The sequence below is a fragment of the Excalfactoria chinensis genome, chromosome 1 (assembly GCF_039878825.1).
Source record: "Excalfactoria chinensis isolate bCotChi1 chromosome 1, bCotChi1.hap2, whole genome shotgun sequence".
NCBI lineage: Eukaryota > Metazoa > Chordata > Aves > Galliformes > Phasianidae > Excalfactoria > Excalfactoria chinensis.
Window position 1 is genome coordinate 74,283,878 of NC_092825.1, and position 24,612 is coordinate 74,308,489.

The 24,612-nt window shown below is 41.3% G+C and overlaps 1 protein-coding gene across 1 annotated transcript in view; it reads left to right on the forward strand.

Annotated features, from left to right (window-relative positions):
* The first annotated feature begins 11,598 nt into the window (after positions 1-11,598).
* MAN1A2 (mannosidase alpha class 1A member 2) overlaps positions 11,599-24,612 on the forward strand; it is a 126,374-nt gene continuing 113,360 nt past the window's right edge. The window contains exon 1 of the mRNA XM_072339587.1: positions 11,599-12,397. Coding sequence (XP_072195688.1) covers positions 12,090-12,397 — 308 coding nt within the window. The 5' untranslated portion in view covers positions 11,599-12,089. The remainder of the gene's footprint in view (positions 12,398-24,612) is intronic.

Consider the following 24,612-nt stretch of genomic DNA (forward strand, 5'->3'; position numbering starts at 1 on the left):
TTAAGCAGAATCAATTGGGGAAATATACCTGCGCAGAACAATCTATGTGGAAAAAGAGTAGCTCTTTAGGAGAGTTTATTAGCTTACCAAAAGCTAAGGAAAAGAACTCTGGCTAAATTATTTTCAGTGGCTAAGAGAAGGACACCATTAGAAATAAATTATCAATTTATAACAAATATTAAAATTGGAAATGGACCACAATAGTGATGAATGAAGTGCCACAAATCTTGGAAAACTGATAAGGGAGGATAAAACTGCCAGAGAAAGAGGTCTTTGGCTGGAAGGTCTGAAGACAATATCAAGATATTTCAGATTAGCATGAATATACATACATACACATACCCAGAAATGTTTTGCCATGACTAGAACAGATGATAGAATTGCTTCTAATGATGCAGAAGAAGCAGAATAAGGATTTCCTTACTAAATTTGGAAGAAAGTAGTGTAATCTATGTATTTGAAATCTGACTGATGAGCTAATTACTGAGACATTAAAAACTGCTACAAACATCTAAAAATCTACTGGCCCAAATTATTTGCACTTAAGCATCATAAAAGAATTAACAGGGCTTCAGAATACACCTCTGCCAATTTTTAACACAACTTGGAATGATGGAAAATGAACAGAAAACCGATTCTCTGTGATGATGCTGCGTTAATAACTAAAAAGAGTGAAAATTATACCAGTAAGTGTAAGTTTTAACATGATTAAGTTCCAGCAAAATAAGGGAAATGTTTGTAACTGTTCACTTGAGAAGGATCTGAAGGGTATGAGTATGATTAATGCCAATTTGCATGTTTTTGGGGAAATTAGTAAGATAGAGCACTTGCTCTGGAAAGACTGCAGGTTACACTGATAAAGATGACAGTGTTGATACAATCTATATAAACTTTTATGAGGCAGATGCTTTAATTCCTCATCACACTGTTCAAAATTACAAAGCATCCAAGGACTAATTCAAAATGGCAGGAAAAAAGAACTACAGCTTCTTCTGGAAACTGTCAGCTTTCTTAGCAAAAGAGTGGGAGACCTTGGCTGATAGTACACGCAGACAAGTAGCCTGGGTGAAGGCAGTGCAAATCCAGCAACCACAAGGGGCTTTTCTTGGACATGAAAGCCTTGTTACCTCCTCACTGACTGTAGATTCATTGTATTGACAGCATGAATCTAGGAAGATATTTTCAAAGCTCTGTCACTTAATTAAGTCAGAAATGTTCAACTCCTTAAAGTTTGAGACTTTTTGAAGATAAGGTTGTAACAAACCAGGAATTTCCCCTGGTTTCCTGTTGAAAGTGGCTGTTTAATCTGTTTTTGCTTAAAATTAATAGAAGAGAATTGAGCAACTCGGTAAGGCTGACATGGGAAATTTTAAGAGATCAATTAGAGTAAATTATTGGTAATTGAAAACATAGGATTAGAATTTAAAACTTTGTGCAGTCTAAGCTTTATAGAATCAGTACTGATTATATAAAAAAAACCCATATTGTGGCAATCACACCTTTTATTTAATCTCAGCTTTTCAACCTCCTTGTTTTTTTCCTGATGTAGGCCTTTTTCTGAAGAAGGGCTTAATTTACCCACTCTGCAGCTTCCCACAGCTTGTGACATGCAGTGCTGCGTACAGGAAGAGTGAGGGGAATTTCTGAAGGATTTTTGAGAATGAATCTAAAGTGCTTTCCTTTTAGGTTCATTTCTCTTTTAGTAATGATAAAGAAGTCCCATGGCAGAGCGTTTATTCTGACCCACGGGGAATGTGTCATGATTTGTTTTCTGCCTGAAGACTGATGAAGTTGCCGGCATATAAAATGTCAGTTGTTGGTCACGCCAACAAAAAAAGGCATTTGTAGTTTTTAAGAACCGTCATTAATCATCCTTCGTGTCAGAGAGTGAAGAGTGCAGCAGTGCCAGCATATTTCTAAGAAAAGGAACACATGAAAAGGGAAACAGGACAGGAGGGTTGTCTGTGCATACTAATCTACGTAAATAACACATTTCTTCTATCCGTTGGTAATTAAGGAAATAGATAGAAGAAGATATGAAATCTGTCATAAGCAAGAGGCACTGATCTACAACAAATGTTGCAGATGTATGCATTAGTTACTATGGGATATCCATAAACAATGGATTCTTGAACTGCCGTGGAGGAAAATTCAGCCAGAAATAAATCTCGAAGTCTTCCTAAGAGGAAACAGAGAAAACTGAATAATAATGCTGATAATTTTAAAATGATATTTGAGCACGAATGAATGGCTATATTTTTATTCTTACAAATCTGAAGCAGAAATTAGAAGATTTCTAACCACTGAAGAATGAATTTATGGAACATAGACATAGGTGCAATCCAGCCCAAGCCACATATAACTCAGAGGAGGTAGAAAATATAGGCACTGGATATAGTAAGCTCATAAAAAGGAGTTGTCCATAAAATGGACTCAGAAAAAAAAATGGTGTGTTGGGCAGGGTACTGTACTAGGTACAGCATTTCCACCCAAATTGTTCCTCAAAATAAGAGCAGGCAGAGTAAGAGCAAGCGTCAGGAGGAAACCCTGCCTGGGAATAGCCAGCTTGGTCCACATGTCTGCAAAGAAATGAAAAGGCTGCAGAGTTCTGCATTATCTGCCAAACACATCAAAGAACAAAGAACAAATCTTTAGTATTGTAAAACAAAACAAACCCCCAACATGTAAGTTACAGGCTCTCTGTAAATACTCTTTTGGCATCTCTTTCCTCTGAGTACAGCTTTATTGGATGGAGCAAGCTTGCATAGTGGAAGGGATATGGTAGGGAAGCTGACTATACAGCTTATGCACCAGTTCTAGGCCAAACACACCTGCTCCCTCTGAGATTTTCACCTGAATTACTCCTCTGTCTGGCCATCCCTCTCCTCCCCACACCATTCCACCTTTTCACCTTTTCTCGTAAATGATGCTGACCCATTACTGAGGCCTGGAACTTCTCCACAAGTATGGCATTTTACTCTTTGATATATCATGCTCGTTCCGTGTGTGAATAATTTTACTTCAGTTATTTCTATTTCTGCTTTCACTTTCCCCGATGGCACTGCATCTGTGTTTTTTTTTTAGTGTTAAGATATGAACTATTTGTGCCTCTTTTCACTAGCTGTTCTCAGAAATTGCAGTTTCTTCCCTTATCCTTCTAAGGAAGAGTCATTCTCCAGTCATTCTGTCTTCAACCCAAGTATTTTCTTGCCTTGTGCCTATGACTTGGTGAACTAGTTCAGTTCACTACAATTGCTGGGCTTTTGCTTGCCATTTGAACTATCTCAGGTTTTGCTGACATTGTTTGACATGTTTATTTCCTTTGCTATTTCAGTTTCTCTAGTCTTTACTGAAATACTCTAAAATGAGTTGCTCAGTATCACACGATCCCCGCCTTTTAAAGACCTTTGGGATTTTGATTTAGTGATCTTTCAGGCAAAAAAAAAAAAAAAAAAAAAAAAAAAAGAGAGAGCCTTCTGAGTGAGGAAAAATATTCTGCTGCTTCTTTTTCTTCTGAATTCCTTCTAAGAAAATGGGTAGCATTTCTTGTTACAGACACAATGTTCTCCCTACCTTTGTATTAGCATTTCAAAACCAAGTTCCCTTTTGTCTCCATACACAAAATGCAACCAGTACTCTCCATACAAGTGCTGTTCCTTTAATCATCTCCCATCTTAAAAGCCCCGATGATTTTCATGTACAGCATAAAGAGCTGATTTGAATGTGAACTTTTTCAAGATTTCTTCAGCATCCCATAATTCTAAAAGCTGCCAGCTTATTCACACAGTGCTGCCTCAGAGGCTTCGAAATACAACATGTTTTCACTGTGGCTTTTCCTGTACTGAAGTTTGTCATTTTCACCCAACGTCTCCCACTAATTCTTTTATTTTTATTTTTATTTTTATTTTTATTTTTATTTTTATTTTTATTTTTATTTTTATTTTTATTTTTATTTTTATTTTTATTTTTATTTTTATTTTTATTTATTTTTTCTATATTCACTAGGATTTGTGATTTCCACCTTAAGGACTTGGTTGCATTGTAGTCCTGTTAAGTATGAATTCTAGGTAACAAGAAAAGTATAAATGGTAAGCACAATGCTCATGCTGTATCTTTCAGCCTGGCTTTAGTTTCTACCTCTGTCCACATGTAGGAAATTCTGGCTCTGATATACACAGTAACCTGCCAGGGGTTATTTTACTGTCAGATGGAACATAAACTTCCACAGCAGCATTTATGGGGAGGCAGGATAGGCTCTCTGAGGCATGAAAGGACTGGCTGTAATGCTCTGAAGATGTCCAAACAAGATCAGCAATTTTTATGCATGCTTGAAAGAGAAGGGATGAAACCAGCTTCACTGCTCCTGAGGGGAGATGGCTTAGTGTTATCAGTTGTCAGTGTGTGCATGTGGATTTGCGTGTGTTTCTGGAAGGGAAAAGAAAGAGAGTGTGTAATCACAGTGAAGGTACATAGACACAGGAGAGAAGTTCCCAGTCCAATCTGTGCGGGCATTTGTATCAAGAGTAGCAACACTGGCATCACGACCACTAAAGGCAGCAGCAGAAACATCTTCCTTCCTTATTTTCCTCACTCAGACTCAATTACCATGCATCTGTTGTTCAGTCAGTTGAACCTTTCCTGGAAACGCTGGGCTCTCTGTGTATGTATGGCAGTGATTCATACCTTAATAAAGGCAGAACAATCCAAAAGGTCAGGCTTACTACTCATAGACAAGAAAGTTTATCTGGGAAATCCCAAGCCAGAAGAGAGACCACGCAGCTTGAACAGCATAGCTGGAACACAGACAGGGACCTGCGGGGATTTGTGACTAGGAAGCCTCATGTAGTTAGAATGGGGATGGTGCTAGCACATGCATGTGCATACAGAATATCCTAACTGCTAACTAGAAGCAGATTTGAACTACCACACAGGGTTTTCACTGGACAGATTTCAGTTGCAGCTTCTGCAGAGAATCCTCACGGTGTTACCCCAATGGCTGGGTATGTTTGATTACAGCATAAGCTCAGCTCAGACATAGGAAAGGAAGAACATTTGGCACAAAGGGCTGGATGGTTTAGAGGCTTTGGAGAGGAGGACAGGAGAGAAGCAGAATGTATTAACTAAGTGATTGGGAGGATCATGGAAAAGTGGGACACCTTCTAACAAATCAAAAGAAAGCTGTGTGTCTGGTTTTCATAATCATTCATGGAAACCAGTCCCACTGGCTTGACTTCTAGCCTGCATAGAGGTGGATGGCGAATCCCTATATTACTGTTGCCAGTAGTCATCATAGGCAGCTGATGGCTGTATGGAGCAGCAAGGATGAGCACAGGACCTGGGAAACAGAAATGCATCCTTCTCTGCTGCACATGCCATTCTGCAGTTAGCTGAGTAAATACAGAAACACGTTGCCTAAGGACAGCATCTGTGCAAGTCATGTATCTGCCCTGTGTAGCTATGTGTGCAGTACTCAAGCTTTTGGGGTTCATTTGGGCCTTCAGAACAAGGAAGCGCATGAACTTCATATGGGATGTAACAGAGAATTGATAAGACAAGGAGTAATGGCCTAAAACTTGAACACAGGAAGTTCCGTACTAATATGTAGAAGAATTTCTTTACAGTAGGGGTGATGGAGGACTGGAACAGCTTGCCCAGAGAGGTTGCAGCATCTCCTATGGGGATATTCAAGACCCACCTGAATGCCTACCTGTGCAACCTGTTGTAGGGTAACTGCTTATTCGGGGGGGTTGGACTTGGTGATCTCTTGAGGTCCCTTCCAACCCCTGCAATTCTGTGGCTCTGTGATATCATGCCAAATAACTGTCTGGTCAATTTGCCTTCATGCCTTCAATGAAGGAAGATAATAAAGGAAGCTAATAAAAGAAGAAAGAGTTCCATTATTTCTATGTTAAATTGTATAACCTCCTCTAACATCAGAAGTTTTCACTGTCCGTCCTTGGACTCATTCTAATGCAGGAGTATTAGCTGAATGAGGACACTTTACCCAAAGACTGGGTTTCCAAAGGACTGGCTCATTTCAATTCTAAGAGTATTTAGATTTAAATGTTCATCTCTCATGTTTCTTCTATTTCTAAAGAGAGACATCTTTTAATTACTCTTTCAGCATGCTATGAAGATAGTGTAGAGCTACTGACAATGCAGTGATGAAATGTCAAATGCAAATATATGCAGGGGCCTTTCAGTTTTCTGCATGTTTATGACTGACTTTCTTTCAATATACATTTATATATATAATATATATATTTCAATGCACATATATATAGAATAAGATCACTTGAAAGCAAGGAGTGAAATTGGATCTCATTTAAAAGTGGAGTTAGTGAAGTGGTGACAGATGGGTCCTGCTGGGAAGAAGATCGTTGAAAAAGACTGGGATAAGTTAGTGAGTTTGCAATTATAAAGCATGTGGCTTTGTAATTTCTAACCCCCAGTTCTGCAAAGCAATCAGGGCATTTGGATCCATATATCTGCAGGGAGGCTCACTGAGACAGCCATGAAGATCTGGGTAGAGCAACAGGCACATGAAGCTATTCCAAAACATAGCTGTAAGGAAGAATCTCTCTTTTCTAGCCAAATTTCAGTTCCTCCTCTCCAGAATGGAAGAACACTTCACTATAAAATATGAAACTGCTTTTCATGCTCCCCTGTACCCACTAACAGATCTGGGCTAGAATTTTAAGTAAAAATATGAGCCTTTCAAGCATGGTTTGTTTGATCTGATACTGTTGAGCATTGTCCGTATCTCAGTATGCCTCTGGCAATGGAAGACAGGTTTTTAATTATGTTTCTACGAGGGCTCTGGCTTTCTTTTACATATAATGTTGAAAATCTTTATCTTGGCTTATTTTGGTAACAAATTTGGCGACAGGAAACTGCAACCTATTTACTTAGAATACTCTCATCTCCATTATTGTAAAGATGTCTTAGTGATTCTATTTTTAGGACTGTGCAAATAGGGCATTAATCTTGCTTTGCTTTTAAAGCAGATTGTCTTTGAATGTAAAATGTCAGATGTGTGAGATTTGTGTCCATCTGCGTGATCAGCATGGTTCTTATTTCCAGAGATTGCTTCAGTCATCAAGTCCCAACATCTGCAAACCCAGGGCACCATGCAGGTGATACATGTAAGTCATTATACTTTTTTTTTCCATGTGTTTAACAGCCTCCAGTAATTTAGGATGTTCTTCCATTGCACACTGTATGCAACCATTTGGTTTCAAAGTCCTGAAACAATGCATCTTCTGATACTTGTTTCTATGCATATTTGGAAAGCTTATTTTCACTTCCTCAGCCAAAGAATGGCACTGCTGCTGCTGATCCCAACTCACACTCTGAGATCCTCACATTTTCTTTAACAATCCGATATTAGTGCCAGATCTGTATCTCTGTTCAGAAGTTATTATGCCAGAGTTCAGTTTTCATAGCTGCAGATTTACTGGCAGAGTGTAATACTCTTTCATGGTTCCAAAATTCTTTTCTGATGTGCTAGTTTCTTCACGCCTTAGGGAAGCACAGAAGAAAGCAAGGGGGTTCTTGATACAATAGCAAATGTGTGCTGGTGGCTGATATTATAGGAGGACCTGGTGTCTTGGTAGTGAATCAGAAACGCTAGGAGAGAAGGGTTCCATGTCAGGGAAGAGTGGGAGGATGAGAAGCTTGAAGTGAAACAGCAAGGACAATTGCACACAAAATAAATAAATGAATAAATAAATCTTTCCATTAGCACTTTGAATAGAGAAGAAAGGTACAAAGCTGCCTTTGTGAGAACCACAGGCAAGGCCTATGGGGAAAGATTGGTTGAGGTGATGAAAGGGAAAAGCTGCGTCTTTGGTATGTTACATACAAAAAAACTCAGAGTATGGATGCGAGGATATAGAGGCATTACAAGAGCAGAAGACCATGAACGGGCTATGAGCCTGAATTAAGAGAAAATTATATTCTCTACCTTGATCAAGTAAGGAAATAGGAGAATGGGATTAGGGAAGTGTTAATCGTCCTATAGCCACACTGAGGATGAACAAAGACCAGCCTTCATCATGCAGGTATAAGGGTTCACATTCAAAATGGAGTCTGACAGAAATAATTGTAAAATATATATTTATGCATGTTGAACAGCACAGGAAATATGCATATAAAGAGAAGATAATGGCCCAAACACTGGACTCATTTCCAAAGCAATAATGATTGGAGAAATGGGATGAGAAACATGAAGACAGAATCACAGGAACCATTAGAGACTAAATCTCATGAAGAGTATGCTCTTTGGAGTCCAGTCACAGTCAGTTTGGATGCTATTTTGAGCTCTGTCAGATTTGCCTCAGAACTCCGGGATCAGAGGAAAGCCTGAAAAATGTTTGGAGGAAAACTGAAAAAGAAGCTTTGAAAATAATGACTGAAGACAGTGTGCCCAAATTGTGATGCTTAACAGGATCATCTGACCATTTCAAGAGCAAGGAAAGAATATGAGAAACATCACCTGAGCCATCTGTACTGCCACAGGAAAGTCAGTCCTACATTTTCTACTTTTAGGAAATGTGAACTATCCTATTAAGTCTGCAGAAATGTTGGCTTGGCTTGTGGAAATTAAGTGACTTCAGTGCTGATAAGCATTTTTGTACTTCAAGCTCCCGGTTACATAAGTAATCAAAGACAACAAAGTGAATACTGGAAATTCCTGGTTCTTAGGAAAACCTTTTGGTTTCAGAACAAGGCATTTCTGAGAAACTTCTGGGCATTTCTGAGAAAACACTAATAGATGCAGAACCTGTATGATGTATCACAGGCTCATGGAAACAACTAATTCAATAACATCTTATATTTAATGTTCAGCTACAGAGCAACACTACTGCAGTGTGGAAAATCACTGGCAGGTTTACAGGGATACGCATATTAACCAGTATGACAGAATCAAAGAATGAAAAATGACTTGTAGACTTTGGTGAGAGCAGGAAAGTCAAAATATGCACAAAACTGAAGTAAAACTTTATCATAGTTTAGACACAGATGCTCTAGAATTTGGAAAGGCCATCATAAACTCCGAAGCCTACAGAAATTGCTTCCTTGCAATGAGCTAAACATGAAGAAACATTTTATAAAGAAATTGGAAGCTTCTGCTCAGCCTTTTAAAGACTACAAAGCAAAACTAGCAGCTGGCAGAGAAGATTGAAGTAAAGGGCAAAAATGCTGGAGTACAAACGTCTTCATGGACTGATCTATTTTGTTTTTTCAAACTATAATAAGCAATTTAACAAGTGAAGATGGGAACATATGTGAAGATACATGGTTTCACCAGATCAAAGCTAGAAGACAGATGAAATGGCCAAAAGGCCAATTGAAACCTGTCGATCAACTACAGCTGATCCTGTGTAACAACAAAAAACGTTATGTTTAGATGCTGTGCTGGTTGGAGTGCATAGTTTTAGCTTTTCTAAGATCTTTTCATTTATGCTTTTTCTCCTGTACCTCTGGCCCACACTGTCTCTTTAATTTTTATCACCTCACAGCAGAGTTTCACACTTTCTTCCCATTTTTGACTAGCATAAGATTAGTGACCAGGGTCCATCTGTTTGCTGCACAGCATTGTTATAGGTTCAGATAGTAAAAAACGGCATAGAGAAAGTGAGAACATCAACAGATGGAATAGTTTAGCTGGGTGAACATATGGGAAAGGCCATTCTCTCCAGCACACTCTGCAAAAAGACCCAGCAAGGTATGAGTCAGAGTTTGTATGTGAGGACACAGGGATTGACTTGAGAAGGAGAACTAGAAGATGGTGTCCTTTACCTTGATCAGTTAATTTCAGGTAACCTGAATGACAAGGTTTATTGATCTGGACATTTTTGACCCACTCATCTACACTTGTTCCACTACATCTGACCATTGGGGCTTTTCAATTAGCTGAGCTACTTTCCCTCTCTGGAACTGTCCCAAGTCCTAAGGGATAATTTCCATGGTACACTGAGACCAGAAGCTGAGCACTATCCTTCATCAATGCAGCATGTCCTGCTTGACTTGGGATTTTTTTTTTTTTTCACATGCCAACATAATTTCTCAACCTGGGATGCTGCTGAACACCTTGGAAGTCCTCCTCTGCAGACTGGGCCAACCTCTCTGTTTCTTTGGCTGTTATCCAGCCCCCTTTGCTATGCTCACTAAGCTCAGCAAACTCTGCATAAAGTGGGAATACTCAAGACTCCAGTGGCCTTTTAAATCTCTAAAAACATCCTACTTTGAAAAGAGATAGAGTTGTAACTTGTCTCCAATAGCTATGGACTTGCTGTTGCTCTTTTAGCTCCTCTGAATATGGCCTTGCAGACATCTTCTCCAGGCTTTTACTTTACCTCCCTATTGAGTTCGGTATGAAACCCTTCACAAAGAACTTGGACTTGTGCATGCATGCAGGCAGGCATGCATATCTGCACAGGGAAATTAGGTCATGTTTAGTGTTTGCAGAAGGTAACTCAAGTATATTTCCAATTTTGTTTTGGGTACTGAGTGTTTCCCTAGCTAACCATAAAGTAAAGTACTATCGTTGGTATTCCCATGTACAGTCTTCACCTCATCCATCCTATAGAGGAGGTAATTTCACCAACCTTAAATGTTCTATTGTGGATTTTGCAGGAAAAAAAATCTTTTGCATAGGAGCTGCCTGGCCAGAAAACAGACCTAAAAAAGGAGTCCTGCTGGACACTAAGCTGAGCACGAGCCAAGAATGTGACCTTACAGCAAAGGCTAGTGGTTTTCTTGGCTGCTTGAGGCAGAGCACGGCCAGCAGGTGGAGGTAGGTGATCCCTCCACTCCGTTCAGTGTTGGTTGAGCCACACCTGGAGCGCAGAACTGGATCCAGTTCTGTGTCTTGCAATACGAGAGGAACAAGGACGTACTCAAGAAGAGTCCGAAACAGAGCCACCGAGATGGTGAAGGGCCTGCAGCACCTCTCTTGTGATAAGAGGCTGAGAGATGCTGCTTAACCTGGAGGAGGCTCTGGAGTATCTGACAGGAGGATGCACAGAGGGCAGATCCAGGCTTTTATCAGTGTTGCCCGGTGCCAAAACATGAGGCAATGTGCACACTGGGACACAGGAGGTTCCCTCTGAACACCAGAAAGCACTTCTGTGCTGTGCAGGTGATGGAGCACTGGCACAGGTTGCACAGAGAGGCTGTAGAGTCTCTCTGTGGAGATCTCCACCTGACTGTGGGCCTGGGCATCCTGCTGTGGGTGTCACTGCTGGAGCAGGGGTTGGGACGGATGGACCCAGAGGGCTCTGCCAGCCCCAACCGTGCAACTCTAACTTTCTGCCCGTCACTGCAGCCTTCTTGTCTGAAGCTTTTTGGTTTCTCGACGCAGCCCGGACAAAGGCGAGCTCTGCCGCACCGGCGCGGTGAGACAAACACTCACAGTAACCCTCCCTCCCAGGGACCACAAGAAGCCACCTAACCCCCCACAACCCCCATACAGCCCCACCACCACCACCAGGCTCCTCCCCTCTTCCCTCCCCTCCGGCCCAGGGGGCGGGCGGCCTTGGCAGCGTTTTCCGGGAGTCCTCGCTTTTCTCATTGCGCTTGCGTCGCCTGCCGCCTTCGCGCAGGCGCAGGAGGGGAGAGGAGGGGGTCCGGAGTGCAATTGCGGCGGCCGTACCGGCGCCGCTTGCCGTTCGCAGCGGGGCGGCGGGGATGAGCCTCCGCCCGGCCCCGTTCAGGAGACGCGGGCAGAGCGGCGCCGCACGCCAGGCCGGGCCCCTCGCAGCCCGCTCGCCGCCGCCAGCCCGGAGCGGAGCCGCCGCGGAGCTCGAGGAGCGACGCTGAGCGACGCTGAACGGAGCCGCCCGCTCGGGCCCTGTCGGGCGGCGGCGCAGCGGGAGCCGTCGGGGCGGCCAGGCCCTCGCTCCCCCCGCGGCGGTTGGTCGCGCTAGGGGGGCCGCGGCCCGGCGCCCGCGGGGAGGATGGTGAGGCCGGTGGCGGCTCCTGCGCCGGGCCGAGAGGCGACGGAGCCGAGGCGGGCCCGGGCCGGCCCCCGCCGGGGCTGAGGGGCTGCCGGGGCGCCCCGCGGCGCGGCCGTGAGCGGCAGGATGAGCGCTCCCGCCCTGCTGCCGCTGGCCGGGCGCAGGCTGCCCGCCCTCAACCTGGGCGCGTCGTCCTTCCCGCACCACAGGGCTACCCTGAGACTGTCGGAGAAATTCATCTTGCTCCTTATCCTGAGTGCCTTCATCACGCTGTGCTTCGGGGCGTTCTTCTTCCTGCCGGACTCCTCGAAGCACAAACGCTTTGACCTGGGGCTGGAGGACGTGCTCATCCCTCACGTGGACACCAGCAAGGGGGGCAAGCACTTGGGAGGCTTCTTGATCCACGGGCAGGGGCACGACGAGCACCGGCACAGGTGGGTGCCCGCGGGCTGCGGGGCTGGGCTGAGGGAGACCGCGGTACGGAGGGCTCCGGCCGTGGGCTTCTCGTGTTCTTCACGTCCCCCCTTCTGAGAATGATGTCCTCTTTTGTTTGGCGGATGGAAAAGTTAGGGCTGCTCATCGCGACTGGCGAGGCTCTCGGGCTGCCAGCTACAGACGTTCCGTCGTTGTGGCTATGGAAAGTAAGAGCCTTTCACGTGTTTCCTATTCTCTCTGTCGTCCTTACGTCTTCTTAGTGTGCAATTTCTTGGTGCTGTTCTGTCTGCCCTTATGTTCTCTGGATGTATGCAGCTGTATCTCATTTTTCCCCAAGGAGATTTAAATTGTGGCCTTTTGACTAGTGAGGACTGCAAGGCTACATCTCCAGTGCCAGTGGTTATTTTCTCACTCTAGTCAACAGTAGCCAGTAGTGTCAGTCATGGGGGAAAGTGTGTGTGTGTGGAGGGGGGGGTTGCATTATGGTATTCTAGGAGATAACTTGCATGACTCCAAAACTGCTTCATCTTTTCAGTAGGCTTTACGTGCTCGCTCAAGATATCAGCTTGTTGGTGAATGGTTTAAACTGAACTCTCACCTGGTAAAGCCTCAGAGCTGCAGCATGAAATCTGTCAGCCTATGATATACAAGAGGATGTTGAGCAAGTGTAGTAGGCATAGCCATTCTTTCCAGCCCTTAAAATTCATTGTTACAATGATATACCAAGCAATCAAGGTGGCTGCAGTTGAGTCTCCTTTATTGTGTTAATGTGAGGAAATGGAAATGAAGTAGTTGTTAATAGTACCAGTGATCAATGCCATCCTGGCGGTAGCTTTTTGGGGGCACCTGAGGCTTTATGCAGTGTAGATGTCTCAGTGTTCAAGACTGGCTTATGTGAAAGTGTCTTTAAAACTGAGATCCCAGAATTTAAATGCAGGTTTTGTGGTATATTTGCCTCTAATACACTTTAATTGCTTAAGTCACGCCTTTGTGCTTGACTAAGATCTCTCCTTACTGTCAAAGATGTGTAAAATGTGGTGACAATGGGTGATAGAATGTCTGCTCTTCAGTATTTCAATATAGTGCAATTTAAGGAAATGTTACTTATGCTGATAGCGTTCTTTCAAGATCTGTTTAAAATAAATCCTGTTGGCATGATATTAGAATTTCTTGAAGGTTACTTGTGTAGATCAAAGGGGAGGGGTGTGATTGCCTGTTTATATTAACATCCTCTTGGTTACAAGGTCTACCTGAACGCTGTGATATTTTTCCTCATGGTACCTCTGCTCTTGGATGTCAGAGAGAGTTTATCATGATCCTTTTCTTGCTGACTGAAAGGGCATGGATGCTTAACATTTCACAAGGACCTCTTTTGTGTGTGATGTTAATTGTCAGTACAGTTAAACATTGCACAAAACACGGGCTTTAGTGTTCTCTAAATATACCTTTGAAGTTCTCATCTTTTGCTGTCGTTTTCTCTGGTGATCTCATTTCTAAGTTTCCCTTGTCATGCTAACACATACCGTCAAAATCAAGTTCTAAAATAGAAGACAGATGAAACAAAACAGTCAAAATTAGGTTTTGAAATAGATGATGGATGAAACAAAAACGAGTTCAGCAGCAATTTTCCGAACTCCAGTTGTGGCTGTTGTACCTCATGTTGCCCAGTAGATGGGCCAAAGAAAAAGGGATTTGTTAATGCTGGCAGTTCTGAAGTGATGCTCCAGATTAACCTACTTATATGGATTCTTTTCAGGGTTGCTTTTTAAGTGTGATTACTGACACAGTGAGCACAGACAAGTTTTATTTCACAGACAGATAAACAAAATGTGCTCAGCTCTGGTAGTGAGTTAAAACCAGAGTCTAAATAAATATTAAAAGCAGTGCTTACTGCGTCATTGGTTGACTCTCCTATAGTTCCTCTATAAGCTGTGAATATGTACTTTTCACCACCCCCATCCGGAGTATCTCTGTCATGTGCAGGTTTCAGACCACCATTTCTGTTGTAATTGAGCAAAAATAGGTACTGTTCCTATTATTTTAGATATGCTTAGCATATTCTAGTGGTTTGTAGGACTTAACTACTTCAAAATCCTGCCTTCTTATGGGACGCTTGTGGGAACACTGCTGTATGCATAAAGAGGCCAGGTTATGTACTTTTCTTCTGGAGCAACTTAATTGGCTTGTTACCTGATAGTGTTATCAATAGATATTTGCTTGTGTGGGGTTGGCTTGGTGACTGTTGTCCTGTAAAGGAAAGCAATTGCCTACTGATGTTTTCAGTGTTTTACTGCTCCTGGATCTTAGGGATCTTGACAATGTTCGTAGAAAGCAAAGGATCTTTTAGATAACTTATTTTGGAATGAAAAACTTTGTTCAGCTTACCATCCAGGAGCAAAGCCAAACATCAACTTCTCTGTAGGCGTTATTTCTTGGATCGTACCAAGGAATTGAAGCAAAAGATCAAGGTAAAGTGACCTACTGGGTTACTGCTCAAAGCATGCGCTGTGATGTAAAGCATAACAATAAATTGGTAAGCTTTTTACAAGAACTGTGGGACTTGAGAAGAAACCGGATCAAGTGTCATTTCTATGACGTATGCAGTCTGTCATGAAGTGACAGATGTGTTTGCTTAGTGGTTAAGGAAATGTTTCTTCGGTGACAGTTGGTATTGACTTCTATCGAATACTAAAACAACAACAGCAAAACCCACAACCAAACCCAAAACGTATAGTTAGGCTACTTTCTTGGGATATAGGATATAGTACTGTAATGCTTATTTTCTCCCTACTCTTTAATTTCTGAGCTTTGTAGTTTATTGGAGGGTATTTGTCTTGCTATCTTCTAGCAAAATATAGTAAGGATGTAGGTAAGTAGTTGTCACCCAGCTGTGCATCGGTATTGGGTGTGCAAATAATAGTTCTCACTCAGCCTTTTTTGTATTCCCTAGCATTGCTTTCCCACCTCATTTCCTGGATCCCCTTGACATTCTTGAGTGTTACTATTATTGTTCCTATTGTAATAGCACCAGAAGTGGTTACCTCCTGTAAAGCTAATGTCAGTGTCTTCTGTTAGCCAGTTTGCTTTGTTTGCTGTTTCTCTTTCCTCTTCCCCTGCCAGCCAGAAGAGGAAAAACCCCACTCCCTAAAAAATGAAATATTTGCTCAAGTTTTACAATGTCCTTGCCTATCATCCATAGAAAAACAACTAGAACATTATAGTTTCTTGGTATTTAATGTAAACAAATGAGAGTTCAGGGGCTCTGGAATCTTCGTATATTATATATTTCTTAAAAAGTTTATCTTCAATAAGAAATTTGCAAAGCTGTGCATTGAGCTGCTAAGATGCTGTGTGTTGCTTCAAGTCACAATTCCTGCCTGTGCTTAAAAATAGAGATTGCTCTTCTGTCAGCAGCTTGATAACAGGTGCCAGTAATGCAACTGACCACCGCTCTGCCTTGGCCCTGCTGTGTGAGTGGGTACAGATGAGTATAAATCACACCTGTGACATTGTTCCTTTGAAACTAAGGTACATTGGCAGAAATGATAAGCTCAGCAGTTTGACGTGGCCAACTGTGGGTCAGCAGCTGGATGGCAATAGTTCAAAAGCATTCTTTCATTTCTTTATTGTTTTAAACTGAGAGAGGGGATGTTTAGCTTAGATATCAGGAGGACGTTTTTCACACAGAGGGTGGTGATGCACTGGAACAGGTTGCCTGAGGAGGCTGAGGATGCCCCATCCCTGGAGGCATTCAAGGCCAGGATGGATGAAGCTCTGGGCATCCTGGTCTGGTAGTTGAAACTAGACTATCATTACGGTCTTTTTAAACCCAAGCCATTCTGTGATTCTTTGTTGCTTGATTTCTGATTACCTCTAAGGGCAGTAGCTGCTACTGCTGTACTCCTCAGTGGTGTAAGTAATAAAAATGATTGTGAGGAGCTTCTTTATGCTTTGAAATCCTGCTACGCTTCTTAATTTGAAAGACTTAATATGCTTCTTTTGGCTTCTTTTACCTTCTGTGAACTATGTGGCTTAATTAGACGTGAAAGTGGGTAGAGGAGAAATCCTCTATTACTCTGTGGGATCAGTGTTTCCTGTTATCCTTTGCCATGCCATCAAGAAAAAGCTGTGTAAAGCCAACTTCTGCTCTTCTCCCCTCGTGTGTACTTGAGATGCAGGTCACAGTGCAATTACAGGTACTGGATATTGTGATTCAGAGAACTCACTTTTTCCCCCTGAAAATTCAGAAGCTGCTGTCGTCTCTGGGGCTAAACTCATAGTCCATCCAGTTTCTCTTTGCATTATGTTGAGCCTGTTGTCTGAGCAGACTGCATAATATGAGTACAGTATGGGTGCCAAGTGCAAGGTGAGGTGCTTTGCAGAGAAGAGAAGGGCTTCCAGGGTGCAAAGTCCTCCTGGTGGCCCTGATGGAGCTGAAGAGCACAGGAAGAGTGTGTTCCAGGTTGAGGGTCAGAAACATCTTGTATTTCTAGCACAGAGAAGTTGTCTTGTCTCAGTCTTAACTAATAAAGGTTTTGCAAGAAAGGTTGGAGCTTTTAGTAATCACTTGTGGTTTTCTTTTTCCTGTTCTAGACTCCGTTTTGAGCATAGTGTTGAGAAGTGAAGTTGGTGTTTGGAGACTTGTAGAAGTCTGATTTCTTTAGATTTCTTCCATCTTATACCCTTAAATTTGATATTTTCCTGAAGTTGTACTGTGCAATGGGAGAGGAGGTACCCTCTTGTGTTATTTTGCAAGGTTGTGCTGAAATAAGTGTGTGTAGTAGGCTGAGAAATGCTTTCGTCCAGACCATCTGTATAGATGTCCTTCTTCCTCCTCTCCCCATCTGCTTAACAGCCTATATCAGATGCGGAGTGCTTCTTTCTTCAAGTTGTCGTGTTGTGCTCCAGTTTGACAAAGCATTTCTTGCACTATGGAAGAGAGCAGTTGAGAGCTCATTCTGCACTTCTTATCCTTTCTGTTAAAAAGAAAGAAACAACACGTTTTCTGCATGATCTGTGCTTTGTGTGCATCCTGGAGAACAATTAGGCGTGGGAAAACTGCAGAAAGCCTGCTTGCTGGATATAGGCCAACCAGTGGGTGGGAGGCAGCAGCACTTTGGAATTTTGTAGATGGAAATCTCCAAAGAATTGTAACGTAAATGGAGGTTACTTGATGGTGTTTGCTGTGGTATAAGCAATAGTAAGCAATGTGGGCACGGTGTGCCCAGAGAGTTCTTCCATTTTCTGCTATTGTAAGTATAATATATTAAATACAAACATTCCAGTCTTCCTCTGCTGGAAGTTGCAGGCTGTTGCTTCCTTACAGCAAGCGTATGTAAATGTAATTACAAATTTGGTGATATCTTGTTGTATGTGTGCATGATTATAAAGCAATTGAATGGAAACTTAATACTGGCAAAAAAGAGGGAAGACCTTGAAAGATTTTATTGCTCTCTTATCTAAACGCTTTCAGCTTGAGTGAGGAGAAATCTGGTGTTGGTCTGTACGTGAAATGTTTGAGCACTACAGCAATGTATTTTCAGTTGATAATTGTTTCAGAAAAATGTCATTACTTCGTAACTCATCTCTGAAGTCTCTGTTAATATTTTGCCTTAGAGATGATTGGATTATTTTTTTCTCCTTCTTAGGCTCTTCCCCAAGAAGCCTGTAAACTACAAAATGTGATCAGTGTCTGTTCCACCATCCTGCGCTGTTATTGCCGTTTGAGTGTTCAGAGAAATTTGGTCTGATATGCAGACAGTTATTTCTCACAGCAAAGACAAAGCAGGAACTTCAGTGCATGTGTTTGTAGCTTGTGGGGCTCTTTTTCCTGCTTCCATTTGTGGAGAAGAGTGAATGCTATAACGTGTCTTAATTTGGTACTTTAACACTACATTACTAAAATGTAGAGGGTTTTTTTTGCAAGCTATTGCTTGTAGAAGGAGGATTGTTCAACAAGCTAAAAGTCAAGCAATGAGAAAAATAAATATCCTTTCCATACCTCCTTGAGCCTTGAAATAAGAAGTCTGAGGGCTCTAAATGTAGTGTGTGATTTTAGCTTTTTCAAAGCACCTGCATTTACAATGTAATTATGTACCTCTGATCTATACAAATTGTCTTTGAATTTCAGAATTCAACGAATAGCTTTTATTTTTGAGTACCTGACCACTGGTCAGGTTCATTGGTTTTTCCAAAACTTAAACATTTTGAGGAGATGTGCTATAGGCTATGTGTTAACCTTCTGTTCTAAGCTGGAAGCTGTTCTTTAAGGTATCTTTAGCTTTGCTCTTAAGCAGGCAAAGTATGTAACATTGTGCTATATGTTCACCTGTAGTGCTGAATCTCTTCCCTGTTCAGTCTTCTTTTTCCGTGTAACTTCTATGGGAAGCAGAGAGTGACCTATCAAAATAAGTCTATTTACTTGTTATTATCTAATTGCTAATTATATGAGAGACTGTAATTAGGGACAGTGGTGAAAGGAAGAGCCTAAGAGTCATCCATGAAACCTGATTAGTGATGCTGGTTGGTCTGTCTAGAAGTGTTACAGAGGTTGGAGGCAACCTTGGTCCACATTGCTAAAGGGTACTAATGCATGAAGTGCTGGGCTACTTTATTTCTGCTCCTTGCAGCATGTGTTTGTCCAGATTCAGATTTGTCAGATTTGCTGATTCTTATTTATGATTCTGCCTTGCTGCCTTCAGTTTTTTGAGTGTTTTTAAGATGTAGACTCATGAACTGGATTACCTTGTAATATGGTATTCAATTTAGTTTAATTAATATTTTATGTGCTTTCTTTCACTTGTTAGTTACTTCTTAAGCCCCTGGAGGATGTTGTAAAAGCTTCTCCAGCCTCTTGCCGTAAAACCCCTTGAAACTAACAGTGGACAGGGAGAAAGTGTGAGGTTTTCATCTAGCTTAGTGTTGTGCAGCCTGCTAATATGATGTGAGCAAAGTTATTTACATCTTTAAGGGAGCATGTATGATGAAGGCACTTTCTTGCTGCAACAAGACTTGAGAGCTCTGAAATAAGATTATTAACAACTGTAAGAAAAAACAGTAATTGTCACGTTTAATGTATGCTTTTAGCAACCAGCAAGATATTTATAAGGTCGTATTCATCACCATCCAGGTTTAGTTCTGTTTGTATACCAGCAGGGCACGTGAACTTTACACAGGCAGGCTGCTTGGAAACGTTCTCCTTCTCAGAAGGTTGTTGCTGTCCTTCTCCTGGAACTGGTGGCATGTTCAGACTGAAGTGCACAGTCAGGCCACTTACAGGCAGATGACTGTCGGTGATGAGTCACACTAATCCATTTTTCACATTCTTGTGGTACAATAAAAGGTAATTGCAAAGGGTGAGGAAGCGACCTCATCTATGTGAGTGGTGTATCCCTTTAGTCCTGGGAATGGGAGGAACACGTTTGCTGTGTTGGCTGTTAAGAATAACTTAGAGAATATGCCATTTCCTCAGCAGATTTTTTGTGTTATGTTGTTATCTTCAAGAATGTACTTCATTTTCAGTATTTGCTATTTCATTAGGGAACTTAGGGATGCTTCTTTTGCTCCAGAATACTTGCATTCTCTCTGTAGTGTATTTAGATTTTAATGTAGATCTGTCTTTCTGGACTACAAGGTTCCTGCTTCTTTTCATTGTTTTCATTGCTTTGTGAAATTAGATATTATTGATGATTTTTGAAATAAAACTTGAAACAACACCTTTCCACAATCTGAACTTGTGTGGGATGACAGCAGTAGTGGGAATGTGGTTTTTGAGAAAAATAAGGGAGTTATTGTCCTAGATAAGATGCTGTTTCTTCTACCCCATCAACCTTGTGTAGTATGGAGCCCCAAAAGTCTCTTTATTTTGAATCTGTGTTTTTCTCAGTGCTATAATCACAAGTCCTTAGTCTCGTAAAGGCATCTGTTCTGCTGTCATCCATTTCCTTTTGAGTGGAAAGTGTTGTCCAAATTCTTAAATACCTCTTGGATTGAATCTTGAACTGCAATATACTATGATCTGGAGAAGAAAATGCAGCAGAATAGATAGACTCTTCTGCATCATAGAATTTGGATTTTTACAAAGAGAAAGTTTCATACAGATAATTCAAGCTTGTATATTTTGTGAATAATTTCATATTCTAGACAGTGGAGTACACGGCTATTTAATATCTTAATGAGATCTTTAAGAATGCTACTTTCCAGTAAATGGGGAAGCTGAAGCAAATGAGAGATTTTGCGATTTATGAATTAAGCAATTTTTAAAACTATATCCCTGTATCTAATACATTACTATTTTAAATCAGTTATTAATCTGAACTATTACATATTGACATTAAGTAGTTAAAACCAGCTAAGTTGTATCTACTGATTTTACTGAGTCAGTTCAGTAAGATGAGAAGTTTACGTAGTGTAAACATCTTACCTATTTGTATGGAGGAACAGTAATTCCCATCCCAGATGATGGATGGAAAGTTAACAGTTATTGCAATGCAGGCATGTTCTTAATACTGATCTTTTTGTTGTTTTTGTTTTGAGTTTTCTGTCTGGGAACTTCCTCATCCTGAGACTGATACCCATGGAAGCCTACCAAGCTTTGTGTTGAACTTGGATACTTATTAGGACTGCTTTGAAAGTAATGCCTCCTATTTTGGCCCACGACATCTGAGGCTGATGTTGGTGCTCTGGCAGTAGAGGTTGAATCTTTCTACCAGTATTCCTTTGCATGTTGTTGCTGTGCAACAGATGGCAGTGGAGGTTGCAACGTAACAGAGTGGTGTCTGACGTGGAAGTGTGTATGAAGCAAAGGTGCGTCACTGAATTCCTCCATGCCAAATAATGATACCTACTGACTTTCAGTGACTCTTGCTGAATGTTTTAGGAGACCAAACAGTGGATGTGAGCACATTGAGGTGGTGGGTGGTGGTTTCAGCTGTGGTAACAGCAACAGCACGGAGCACCTCTGCTGGTGCAGATTTTGAGGACATGCAGGTCTTTGATTGTCACTGGAGAAAATGCATAGCTAATGGTGGTGAAAATGCTGAGAAATAGTGTTCTACCAAATAGTGTTGTTATGCTGCTTGTATCTTTTGTAGTTTCTGTGAAGATAAACAGGAGGCATTACTTTCAGAATCATTTAAGTATATAAACTGTGAAGTGGGTAATCAGTTGTTGCTGCTGTCATTTCAGTATGTGGAACTTTCAAACACAGCTGATGAGGTGACTGATACTGTATTGGGAGTTTTTACAAAAGACTTCCACTGTAAGTTATAAATTTGTTGCAGCTTTTTTGTCCTCAGGGTCTTAAACTGAATGGGAATAATTCCAAGGTGTATTCATAACAAAGTGAGTCTTTCAAAACAATTAGAAATAACATAAAACAAATAGAATAAAAAAGCAAAAAAGAAAACCTCACTGACCGTGTCTCCGTCCCCCCACCCAAAAACAAAAGCGAAGATAACCTAAACTCAACAACCATGGTAAAACAAACAAATGTGTACTGAAGGTTTGTTTCAAACAACACTGTTTTATCACTCTGTATAACATGATGCAAAGAGCACCAAAACTAACCAAGCTGGTGGAATGGAATCTGAAATCACTCTGGCTTTTACCCAGCCTTGTGATGGCAATGCTACAGTTGATGGCTGCTTGCTGGCTAGAGTAGGCTTCAGGAACGGTTTATTGACGCACAAAATAAGATGTCTAATGGTGATTTTGTTCGTGTGTGTGTTTCTGAACCAACAGAAATTGAGATTCACTACTGCTGTGTGTGAACCTCAGGCACTTGGTTTATTGTGTTTATTAATGTATCTGTAATTTGATATGTTTATCTTTTTATAAATGACTTGATCGCTAATTTTATTCAGATGGATGCTCTAGTGTAGTTATACATAGTGGTTTGTTTGACAGCCCTTTCTCCTCCTTAGATGTAATTTACCCAGAATAGCATCTGGTTGTCACACTACAGTGGAACTAGATCATCCAGCCTGCTGCTATTACAAAGAAAAATGAGGCTTGACACATTTGTGTCAATTTGGCAATGTGCCTGACTGATTATGCTCAATGTGATGTTTCAAGTGGTCATGTAATGTGCAGGAACACTTGCAGGAGGAACATTGGGAGCTGCAAGGAAAATACCACCTTTACTGGTTCTGAATGGTTTGAGTATTGACATGAGTTACCCGATCAGTTCTCAGTTCCTGTCTGTTAAGGTATAAACGAATGCAAATTTTTTTTTTTACTCTGTAAATTGAGGGTTATCCTGCAGAAATTTAAAATGCAGTTGAATTCAAAAGTAAATTTAAATAAAAAATAGTTTAAATAAATGGCCGAAGCATCAGTCTTATGACAGCAGGCTAAAGGAGCTGGGCTTCTTCAGCCTGAAGAAGACTCAAGGGAGACCTCATTGCTACCTTCCAGCAGTTAAAGGGAGCTTATAAGCAGGAGGAAAATGAACTTTTTATAGGGGTGTAGATAGTGACAAGACACGGGGGAATGGCTTTAAGCTAACAGAGAGGCAATTCACATTAGATTCCAGAGATAAATTTTCCACTGGGAAGGTGGTGAGGCTGAAACAAGCTGCCATGAGAAGCTGTGGATGCTTTGTCCTTGGCCAACTTGGATGGGGTCCTGAGCAGCCTGGTCTGGTGGGTGACAATCCTGGGCATGGCAGGAAGGTTGGAACTAGATGGATTTTAGAGTCCCTTCTCACACAGGCCTTTCTATGATTCTGCATCGGTCTGTTCAAAGATAGTTGTGGGTAGGTAGCTTCTGTGTTCATATTTTATTTTCAGTTTCTGTTCTACCTTTCCTTCTTATAAATTGATCACTTATTTTTAGCAATTTGAAACTACTGTTTTCAGTTTAGTGTTTCAGCAGTTGAAATAAAACAGGGCTTTCAATGTGGCAAGTGTTGAGTGGTTTGAGACATCTAAAATAGCACCCACATCTCTTCTGCTGTGTTAAGCTGGGGAAGAAGATGGAATCATAGAATTACTCAGGTTGGAAAAGTCCTCAAAGATTATCAAGTCCAACCTCGTCCTAAACGTAGTACCCTAACTTGAACAACCCTCTGCTAAATCATATCTCTGAGCATCACATCCAAAAGATAGAAGGAGCTGGATGGAAGCTTACCCCAGCCATGTCTGTCCCTTTCTTCCTTGCTGTTTGTCAGATCAAGTGTGCCCTTTGCCCATAGCCTGTCACAGCCTTTTCCTATGAGACTAGGTGTGGTGTTGAAAAGAGAAGTCTGGTGATAAGTGTCTAGTACTGACTCATTTTCTTTATCTAATATTATGTTTTATTTGCTTTGTTGCTTCTCCCTTCTTTCTGGAATCCCAAATGATAATAACTGGAAGTGATAGAATATTATAGACTCTACTGGATGGAATTAAGCTTCAATTTCCTAGTCTGGGAACTGGGAAATTGCTTCTAACTAGCATTATTTCCACACATAACTGTGGCTGTGAGTGTATGACTTTTGCCAAAGCACTAGTCTTCAGAAATAGAGCCTTTCTCTCTAGAACTGCTATGAAAGTGGTTTCAGCATCTTCTAGCATGCATAGTTTCTTCATGTGGGAGATGCACAGCACTTACTTCATGATGTAGGCCGTCTGACTGACTATTTGGGCTGTTGCTTAGGATCAGTGTGCTTACTGTCTTGGTAACTCTCTGCCCATGGAAAGGTGTAAAAAGGTGTAAGGTAGGAAAGTATTTGTTGCCTTTACTTCTTGGAGTGGGTTAATCCTTGATTTAGCTGAGCTGACATATTCCAACTTTTTTTTTAATGTTTTTTTTTTTTTATTATTATTATGAGTACTGGACATACTACTCTACAGACACATCTAGATGTGTATGTTAGTTATAAATTGCCAATCATTTGTCACATTTTTCTCAAGTACTGTTTTCTGACAGTACTTTAATTACAGATGTTTGTGAACTGAGATTTACTTAGCTGTTCCTGAAGAATTCCAAGTCACCTTTCACTAATGCTGTAATGCGTAAGGGTAGTTCACTATTTCCTCTTCTGTACCTCTGCTGCATTCTGTTGCATTCACCAGCTTGAAGTTAAGATACGTAGCTTGTTTGTAGGTCAGTAATTCCTTAGATTCTGTGTCGGATTTGACTAACTTAAAAGGCTGTCAGTGATATTGTTTACCCAGTCAGAAAGACTAGTCTATGCAATTGGGAAGTTGTTTTTCTCAGTGTGAAGCTTATT